The sequence below is a fragment of the Rhagoletis zephyria genome, unplaced genomic scaffold, assembly GCF_001687245.7.
Source record: "Rhagoletis zephyria isolate East Lansing unplaced genomic scaffold, Rhagoletis_zephyria_1.1 Rzeph_scaffold_07453, whole genome shotgun sequence".
Lineage (NCBI taxonomy): Eukaryota > Metazoa > Arthropoda > Insecta > Diptera > Tephritidae > Rhagoletis > Rhagoletis zephyria.
The window spans coordinates 11,784-22,717 of record NW_016164536.1 but is presented as its reverse complement, the minus strand read 5'-3'; the positions used below and the strand labels follow the sequence as shown (position 1 = coordinate 22,717).

The 10,934-nt window shown below is 39.4% G+C and overlaps 1 protein-coding gene across 1 annotated transcript in view; it reads right to left on the bottom strand.

The window, feature by feature from the left end:
• Positions 1–729: 729 nt before the first annotated feature.
• The window catches only part of LOC108374202 (uncharacterized), a gene marked incomplete at its 3' end in the record, with an annotated part of 15,001 nt that continues 4,796 nt past the window's right edge, over positions 730–10,934 (bottom strand). The window contains exons 2-3 of the mRNA XM_017630179.1: positions 2,027–4,465; positions 730–1,833 (exon numbers count right to left, since the gene is read on the bottom strand). Coding sequence (XP_017485668.1) covers positions 730–1,833; positions 2,027–4,465 — 3,543 coding nt within the window. The remainder of the gene's footprint in view (positions 1,834–2,026; positions 4,466–10,934) is intronic.

Below are 10,934 nucleotides of genomic sequence, written 5' to 3'. Positions count from 1 at the left end.
CGCTCCGTTTAATGTCACAAACAACCAAATACGCCGTGACCGTGATCTCTACTGGTGCTTCTGAAATAAAAAAAAGTACGCCTTTGCCGCACCAACAAAAATTTCACGATCGTCTTATTTCTGCACTCATTTCTCATACAGTATAATTACAGTGACTTAAAGGGAAATCAATCTTAGATTTCTACTAATATTGAACACCATTTGGTGTTCTCCTGCTAACGCGAGCAGAATCCAGTACTTTAAGAGCTATGGAAGTGTTATTGTTTAGCTGAGGGAAAGTTTATTAGGTTTGGGAAGTAGAGGAGATAGGGATTTCCCTTGTATTAATGTATCGAGCTGAATGAGCGCATAAGGTTTATAGGTGCACATCAAGTCAACCACGCATGCTGTTTCATATTCAAGAAAGTTTGTGTCAAGCAAGTCGTCTTTGTTGAGCAATATCTGCCGATACATTTTTTCGACATCGCCCTTAAAGACAAATCGAGAGATATGCCACTTGAGGATGTTCTGAAAATGGGCCTTAAAGGTATACATGTAAATTTGTAAACTTGGTAAAACTATTTTAGAATTGGCATTGCCCTGTAGCCTAAGAGCTGGCCAAATAATCTTCTGCCTGTCATACAGCTCAAAAGTAATTTAAACAAAAAAAAAAAAAAAAATTAGAATACATATCTCTTTTAGACATTGCAATTAATTTATTAGTTTTGATTATTGTTTTAATAAGTGCACTTTTACTTCATTTTCTTCATCTAATATAATAAGATGACTATCATTTTGTGAATTTTTGGCCACCGCTATATCCCTAACACGCTGGGTATTTGCATCTACTAACTCTTCTCCGATTTCGCGATCCAAATAAAAATCATATGTTCGTATTTGTCCATTAATGAGCGCAAAAAGTCGCCAGCCATCACGTGACAGTTCTAGCGATTGCACTAAGTCCTTGCGCAATGCAGAGCCGATCATTATTATTTGCTGGTCATAGACTCGCAACTCAAATGGTCGCTTTTGATTGTTTATCAACGCAATGCAAGCGGCTGTGGATGGTCGCGTGTCATATTGGGTAGTGTGGCTATTGCCTTCGTTTGCCAGCTGTCGCCTCTCATTTAGTATAATGTTCTGAATGGCACAAGATTTTCCAGTGTCTGGATCGATGTCAGGTGTTTGAGGTGTATTAATACCACAGTTTTCTTCCCTTGAGTATGCAGTCTCCAAGCCCCCTCCATCTCTAAAGCGTTGAGAGGAAAATGTTTGCTGGTTGCAGTTGACAATCATCACTGATCCGTTCGAAAGGCCTACCGCGAGATAATTTTCGTTGGTCAGCACCTTCAAGCTTGTTGGAAAGAGGAAACCGCCCTCGCTGATGTTAATTTTACGAAAACGTTCTGTTTTTAGACTCTTCGAACAGGTCAGTACAAAGTTTCGGTTAATGCATACATAGATGCGTTCGCTACCGGTATCGATACCAGTGAAGCGAAGCCCCTGCAGTTGTTGGCTTTGTCGCAGCATATTCTGCGTACTGTTTAGTTCTCGTAAAACCTCATCACTGTAAAGTTCTTTTTGGAACAATAATTTAGTTTTTTCGAATTGGGTTTGTGCGCGGCGCGAACCACTTTCTAAGTAGTCGCGTAGATCACAGATAGCACTCTGAATCAGTTTGACACGTGCCCAAGGTGAACTGTACTCAAATTGAAAACTTGACTTAGAAGCTGAGCTGTACTGCTGATGGTGGTGGGAATTAACTGTTTTCGGTATGTCAAATTCAAACGGCCTCGCACTAGTTTCCACCAGCGTCCAAATCGACAAGATACCACTGTCGTTTAACGCAGCGAACTGGAAATAAATACTTCTGTATTAGAAAAAAAAATATTCATTCAGCCTTATCATGAGTTTTATTTTCCCCGAACCGGTTCACTTTTCACTCTTGGTTTCCATGGTTTTACTATGAGCGGATGATAAATTTTCGGGTGAACTTTTTTTAGGCGGAACTCAGGATAAGGCAGATTATATTTTATTTCCTGCATACCTGTATTTGTCTATACGGCCCTATAGTAGTTGTTGCTTTCGGAGGTGTTAGAAAACTACGTAAATCTATCACTGCGCCAAGGTCGACAAGTTTTTGCTGTTGGCTTGTATTGGTATCCCATGTCGGAACCACGGACTGCGTTGCAGCAAAGTGCGTCAGATATCCATCCAATTTGGAGCAGAAAGAGTATGTTTCACGCAGATCCCACATTGCAATACTGCCATCATGCAGTCCACAAATGACGATATCTGAGCAGTCGTTGCAGATTTCGGCGCGGCAAACCTCGCTCCACGTAGAAAGCAACCGCAATGGTTGTGAGCATTCGTTGGTTGACCACACCATAAGAAGGTGAGAAAAGTCTCTTTGATAGACGTCTGCGTCTGGCAGACTCACATGCACTGTAATGATAAGATCATGTCGCGCGCTTGCGAATACACGTACTACACGCAAAGCATTTAAAAGTTTAGTGTCCAAAGGAATGTAGCCTTTGCTAATTGCCTGTAGGTTACTTTGGTACTGTTCCAGTTTCCTAATTTGTCCCACTTGACTAGTATCTGATTGCGCCGAACTGAGAACTCTCGATATTAGGCTGGTAGCACGAAGTAAAAATGAGTTTAATCGCTCGAAATCCACCGGTTTGTACATACTTTTCAGTTGTTCGCTAACGATCCGGTTGGTTTTGCTTTGACGAATAATGGCTAACTGTTGCAAACTATAATCATAGACATCAGACTTTGAACAGCAGATCGCTTTGTATTCGTCTGTCGGAGACTCGCCGCAACAGTTTTGTATCGCCGATGTACCATTCAGGCCTGAGCTAAGTTTTTGCACTGTTTGCAAATCGAATTGTGGCGGATGTTGTGTCCACATGGTGCGCATTTCATATCCGTCCGTCTGACATTCACTAGACATACGATTGTCGTTAGTTTGTGTCGAGCACTGCGTAGTATTGAGTGTGCCGTATGTTTGCATATAAATATCGTAGCTTATGGGCTTTAATTCGAACAGCGAAAAGGTCAAAATGTCGAATTGAATTTTGTTCATTAGTTCTACGCCCCTTTTACTCACGATTGGTCTGGTATTAAAACCAGTATAACCGCCATAAGTGCTCCTAATTCCACCGAATTGGTCGACTTCTGCTTGAACTTTATTCGTTACAGTATAGCCGCTGATTCCCGAGTCCAGCTGGTCTGTTGAAGCAACGCTATACGAAGTGTCCATGCTGTCAAAAGGCCTTTCACCCATTTGAGTGTTGATCTCAGAAAGCTTTGGATGTTTACGTGAGTTCATTTCGTAGTTTCCTGAGTCCAGTTTTCGTTCGGTATCCTTATCGCGATGAATTACTGTGATAGGATATTGGGTTATTTCAGATTCTTCCTCATCGTCGCTATTAATAGCATGCATTTCCTCCCTATTTTTTGCTTTTTCATCCCCAGATGATGAAGATATAGGACTTATGCTGTTGCCTTCATCTTCGCTGCCGGCACCACTTGCCGACGAGTCGTTCTCACTATTCCCAATTGAACCATTTTGAGTCGACGTTTCGGTGTCAAAATCCGACTCATATGACTCAAAATCGTCTGAGTAGTTATCGGGATCACTATCTTTAGCTTCATTACCATTAACCGAAACTTGAGTTCCTGAGGCCTCTTCTGGTTTTGGGACTGATTTTATACTTTTCAACGGCTCACCGAAGGCTACGTCGAAAGCTACTGGTTCTTTGACAACAGTTCTCTGTACTTCCCTTTCAACTGCGGGTAATTTCCTTGCAGCTCTTGTTTCCCTTGTTGTCACGTCTGATAGTATCTGTTGCTCTATTCTTTGCTTTGCTGAATCGGTACGCAAAACAATGATTTCTTCATCTTTCAAGGAATGGGTGCGGACACGCTTCGGTTGCTCATCATTTTCGACGGGTACAACGCTGTCATTGAATGACTCTGCGGCGAATTCTTTACGGCGCGGTGGTGGGGAGGCAACCGTTACATTGTGATATGTATCGAGCACGGCATTGGCTTTAATGGCTTTGGACTGCTTCTTCTTGACGTTTGCCTCAATACCAGGGCTATGCTTAACCCGCGTTGGCTTTTCATTGACGCTACTCTTGATTGACGTTGCTGTAATGCGTTTCTTTGGCTCTGGTGCATTCTGCCTGTCAGCTATTTTCGGAGCGGCTCGGGATGTGCTCAATATTTTACTTGGTGGGGTGGTTTTCAGCTTAACATCGCGCGGAGTTCGTGTCTTGGCAATTGGGGATGGGTCGACTCTACGTGATTGACTGCTGCTCTTAAGCTTGTATTTCTCTTCTAGAACTCGACTTGCGGCGGCTGTATCGGGGGTCGTTTTAAGTTGTGAGTTTACTTTGGTAGCTCCACTTGTAGTTTTTGGTGGGTTATTCACAGTGGTTTTTTTCAATGTGGTTCCTGTTGTTGTTTTAAGACCCTGAAATTTAAAGAAACAAAATTAATAAACGAAAATACACAGTCTGCAAATTTATTCTCGTGAAATACGAGCTTGAAGAGAATGTGAAGAAGTTACATAATTTGGGGCTTGATACAAATACTTAAAGGTAAAACCGCTCGCTCAATTAATTCGTCATTTATTTTTTGAAGTTTGTCTACTTTATCTGGCTAACCCGAACGTAGTACCACAGCCATAAGCTATTTCGCTGGCTACATCAGTCACATCAGCAATAATACAACACAACCACAGCTACATATTGTGGGCAGATTGGAGAATTCTGGTTAGCCAGTAACATCGAAATGCTGCAATCACAACAGGCGGCCAATTTATTCGCCACTCGACTCACAGCAGCTTTCTGAGAGCACCTGGTATGATGAGGAATGTCAAGAGGCTTATGAGAAAAAAGATGCCGCCTACAGGGCCACGCTGCGATCGGGTGCAACGCGAGCCATGTGGGGACTGTTATATGGAACGTAAGCGGGAAGCGAGACCTATTTGCCGCAATAAGAAGAAAGAGGCCGAAATACGTGAGTGCGAAGAGCTTTAGATGCGGGTCGACAAGAATAATGCCCGAAATTATCAGCAAGTTAGGCGACTAACGGAAGGTTTCAAGACCAGGGTGAACTCCTGTAAGAAAAACCATGGCGAAATAGTGAACGATATCAACAACGTACTAAAATTATGGAGGCAATACTCTTCCACCCTATTGAATGGCAGCAGCACTGAAAGCTGTGGAAAGAGCGATCCCGAGCCCCCAGTCGAAGACGATGGAATCGATGTCCCACCGCCTGACTATGCTGACAACCTTCAGCCGAACTATTCAAGCACAGCGACGAGTAGCTGATGAGGTGCATTCATCAACTCTTACGAAGAATATGGTCAGATGAACGCATGCCCGACGACTGGAATTTAAGTGTACTCTGCCCAATCTACAAGAAAGGCGACCCAGCCATATGGGCCATCTAACGCGGAATCAGCCTTTAAGCACAGGTCAAATCTTGGAAAATACTGGGGAATATGATCTAAACACCATATATTTGTCAAGAAAGTAGTCTTTATGCCTCGATGTCTGAATTTTGTATTCCCGCGAAACTAATACGGCTGTGTAAAATGACGATGAGCAATAACACCAGCCCCGGCAGAATGGGGAATGACCTCCTAGTCTTTTGATACCAAACGAGGTTTCGGATATGGTGACTTCCTTTCGTTTTATTTGTTTAATCTGATATTGGAGATGAACATACGAGACGTAGAACTGAACCGCTCAGGAAAAATTTTTTACAAGAGTGTGAAATTTCGGTAACAAGAAGTCTGCTCTGCCTTTTCAAAGTTTAATAGGGAAGCTAAGCGAATGGANAACCGCTCAGGAAAAATTTTTTACAAGAGTGTGAAATTTCGGTAACAAGAGTCGCGAAGTCTGCTCTGCCTTTTCAAAGTTTAATAGGGAAGCTAAGCGAATGGGTCTAGTGGTCAACAAGTACAGGACGAAGTATCTCCCGCCATCAAACAAACAGTCAGCGCATTCGCGCCTTAGCACCCACGTCACTGTTGGCAGCTATAATTTCGAGAAAGTGGAGGATTTCGTTTAGTTCGGAACCAGCATTAAGAGTACAACTTCACAACAAGCGTTTCAGGCGTTCCGCGCTTTTCAGGATTTCAGCAATAGCGGAATTGCATAGCTGAAAGCCCGAAAAGATATATATGTGTATATGTGTGTGTATGTACATATAGTGTGTGTATACATATTTTAATAAAAAATTAACAAAAAATGTAGCCCCCTCCCATACAAACCGAATTTTTCATACTGCATATCTCTGGAAATGTTCATGGTAGAGTAGTGGAACTTCGTATGGAGATATATGAAATAAATCGCATACTCTTGGAGGAAAATTGGAGCTATTGGAAGAGGGGGTGTGGCACCTTCCATACAAACTGAATTTTTCATATCTCTGGAAGTGTTAATGGTAGAGTACTGGAACTTGGTATTGCGATATATGAAATAAAAAAATTAGCTATAGGAGAAGGGGGCGTGGCACCTCCCATACAAACCGAATTTCTCATACTGCATACTTTTGGAAGTGTTCATGGTAGAATACTGGAACGTGGTACTGCGATGTATGAAAACAATCGCATAATCTTGGCGAAAAATTGGAGCTATTGGAAAAGGGGGCGTGGCACCTCCCATACAAACCGAATTTTTCATAGTGTATACTTCTGAAAGTGTTCATGGTAGAATACTGTAACTTGGTATTACGATATATGAAATAAATCGCATACTCTTGGAGGAAAATTGGAGCTATTAGAAGAGGGGGCGTTGCACCTCCTATACAAACCAAATTTTTCACACTGCATATCTCTGTAAATGTTCATAGTAGAGTACTGGAACTTGGTTTGGAGATATACGAGATATATCGAATACTCTTGGAGAAAAATTAGAGTTATTGGAAATGGGGGCGTGGCACCTCCCATACAAAGCGAATTTTTTGTACTGCATTTCTTTGGAAATGTACATGGTATAGTACTGGAACTTGGTATGGAGATATCTATATATAAGTACGCCACAAGTAATTTTTGCAGTCCCTTTTTTGAAGGCACTGTTCGCTCGATTTCAATGAAACATACACCGATTTAAAGCATATTAGGGTTTTGATAGGCGAATCTCCCCTGAACCGTTTTTTTCCATATTTTTGGCCTATGTGCGCTTTTATTCGAAACCTAAATGTTTCGGTACCGAGTATCGAGAGTATTGGATACTTAAAAGTATTGACTCAGCACATAACTACTGCTGTCAACTCGACTGTGACGTCAGCAAAATAGCTGATTCTGTCAAATTCACTGAGAGCCGATTAGCGGTATTGCCGTCGGCGCCACCTTTTGTATTCTCTCCACCGTGGGTAATACATACATACGAAGAGAACGGTTCGTCGTGGAGATTAATTTCATGATCGAAAAGCAAGAAAACAAAAGAAGACTTGTAGGCAGTGTTGCCACTCACTGTCTTTATTTTGTAGCAAAAAATGTTGCAAATCTTACTGAACTGTGGCCGAATTATTTGAAGCTTACAGATATAGTTAGAGAATATCGCTTGGTATTATTTTTTTATTTAATGAACAATATTGTTCTGATACATATGAAAAATATCCACATTAGTCAGTCCAATTTTTTGAGTATATAATATAACACCGTGCGACAGTCAATTTTACACACATAAAAATCAATATATTCACGAGACTGGGGCTAAATTTAGTAAAACTGCGTTTTTAATTTTTCTCTCTGACGTCAGAATTTTTTTTAAAAAAGACTTTGAAATTTCGATAATATGATTGAATAAGAAAATTATTCAAAAGATGAGGTGCATTGTAGAATAATAATATGGGTACCAATTAAAAGGAAAAATTCTATAGAATAGAAAACAAATTTAATTTTTGGGTGGGTGCACCAGGACGAATAAGTATTGAAAATGTCCTTTTAAAAGTAGGAAATTTCCAATACTTATTTTTGAAAAAAATATATGTCAAGGCCTAATATATTAACTACCACATCCTCGAATTTCGTCTTTCTAACTTTATTAGTTTTAGATAAAAGAAATTTGCACTTCTCTTTATAAGATACAATATACATAAATAAAGATACTGGAATCATTATAATGGAACCAGGTATGCGCTCTAAGAGAACAAATGTTTTTAATTATATATTTTTTTGGTGTATATGAAACGAAATTTTTGCGTTTAAAAACGTATAAGTTTTCTGCTTAAAATAGTTTTCTTTATAAAAAAGGTATTTTTTGCTTTCAAGTGTTTCTTCTCAAATTTTAAGTATACAAATATGCACACCGGAAGAAGGGGGTTCAATCAGCTTTACAACGATACCAAATTGTTAAAAATCGGTTAGAAATTTCTATATTTTTTTTGTTATAAAAAAGGGTACTTTTCCTCTAAGTGTTTTTCGGGATATGTATTGGTAATGATAAGGGCAATACTTTTGCAAAAAGGAGCCGCCGAGAAAAAGTGTGGTGAATGTCCGATTATGCCGACCGGCTGCACCACTGGGATGTGATTTACCAATATTACTCTGCGTTAAAGCTTCATTAGCCGCCGAGGCACGCCGCCGCCGAGTTACGAAAATATCGGCGCCTAAGGAATTTTGTACAAAATTTTCATGGTGAATGCGCATTGAAATACATCGATTGAAGGAACTACTACTCCAGAATATATAACAATTTTTTTTCAATACCACAACAATATTCTTTTTTTACATATAACTACAACAACAAGAAAGTTAGCACACACCAAAAACTTTAACGCTTATATCTCAGAAAGCAGTTTTAACAGAATCCTCAATTATTGAAGATAACAAAAAAATTGATATTACTGTGTATTTTTTCTTTAATAAAGAGTTGTATATTTTTTAAACAGATTATAAATAAGCCGGCTATTTTATTCTGGGGTCCCACAGACATATACAAGTACTAGGTGGCTGTGTGAAAATTATGTTAGCATTCATCAGTGGTGGTCAAACCACAGGAAGGTTTTGTAGGGTTAAAGTTCCCCCTTCTTGGTGGGAATTAGTAGTATTTTTATTATTTTCGGTTATCCTTAGGAAAATTTAAGCTATTTTTTAAACAGGCCTGTTCTGCTGGGAGTTAATGGGTAAACCTGTTGGAAAATAGTAGACCACCCTAGTTTTCAATCTATAACCCGCAAAAAATCGTAAGAGCTCCGTAATTTAACATAACGGTAGATAAGATTATTATAATTATTAATAGCGACATAAATTACTCCAACAACTTAACTTTTTAAATTTTTAATTTTTTTAAATTTAAATAGTACATACGGATCTATAGAGCAGGTTTTCCCAAAGTGGGGTGCCGCTGGTGGCTAGAGTATACTAAATAGTGGTGCGGGCAAATTCTTTAATTCACAAGGCAAACTTCAAAATGGGGGCCAGAAAATCAAAAAATTTTAATTTTTATTAAAATTACCTTCAGCGGCTCGTCAAAGCGCATACACAAAACAAATGGCTTGCAGAAAAGGGATATTTCGCTTGGTTCGTCAAGCCGCTTATGTGGTGTATTTCGCTCTTAAGCGTAGTCCCCTAGTACGTTTTCGCTACGTACCCTTTTCACAAGCATTTTCGGTACTTTTGTTGTTCTAATCCGCGTTTCATCCACTTTTCTTCCCGTTTTCGGATTAATTTTTGGATTTTTTGCTGGCTGGGCTGTTCTCGTAACAAGCGCGGCAGCTTCGCGCCCGTGTATATGTTACTTATTCTTTGGACCTTCACAATCACACTGTGAAAGACCGAATCAACACGATTTTAGAGGCAGTCGAGAACGTACTTATAAAAAGTTTGAAAACTTGTGAATTTTTTAGTGTGCAACTTGACGAAAGTACCGACGTAGTGGGACTTAATGTTTTTCTCGTGTTAGTGAGGTACCCATTCGCAATGCAAATCGAAGAAGAACTTTTGATGAGCGAAGTACTTGAGACTTACACCATTAGCGAAAAAATTTTTAAAGCTATCGATAAATTTGTACAGAAAAATAGTTTGAAATGGAGCAAGTGTGCGGAAATTTCCAGTGGTTGGAAAAACGAAAGGAGGAGGATGTCTAGGATGACTGTATGAAATGTCGGTATTACCTGCTGACTAGGAAGATGCCGCCACTAGATTTAAAACCCGTATTGGATGACGCTGGGATGATTAGGGATGTTCCGATACATTCGGCTTACTCATATAAGTAGTACCGAAATAGCGATTTGAGTAAACCCAGTTGAGTAGGTATCGATACTTTCATGGTATGATAACAGAGGCCTGCGAAATTAAAATACATATTTGGTTTTTTTTCTAGCACGTCGAGATTTTTTTATTGGTGATGTATATTTTAGAATTTCCACACACATCATTCATTACATTATTTCGATATTTTTTTTCGACATTTTTATTTTCGACATTTTTTGTTTTCGACATTTTTCTTTTCGACAATTTTTTTCTCGACATTCTTGATTTTTTAACTATTTTTTTTCGACATTTTTTTCGGTGTTTTTAGTTTCGACAATTTAAATTTCGACATATCGTACCAGACCCTAAATACTACGAAGGGAGTCAAGAAAGTTCTGGATGCAAGTGTATGCTGTTGGCAAGATTGCATTAAAAATACTAGTGACTTTTACTTTTACATTTCTATGTGAGACTGCATTTTAACCCTAGAACACACACCCGGGTACAAATGTATCCACTTTCAACTTTGAAGTGTTGTAACTTTTGAACCGCTATACCTCTATACCGGATCTAGGAAGATTATTTAGTTTTGAGTTCAAATTCAAAATTTGAACCAGATCGGACCATTGGTTCAGGAGCTACAGCCTTCCAAACACATTATATACGTAAACACACACCCGGGATACGTTTGTACCCCAATAGTAAAAATCCTCATAATAATAAAAAAAAA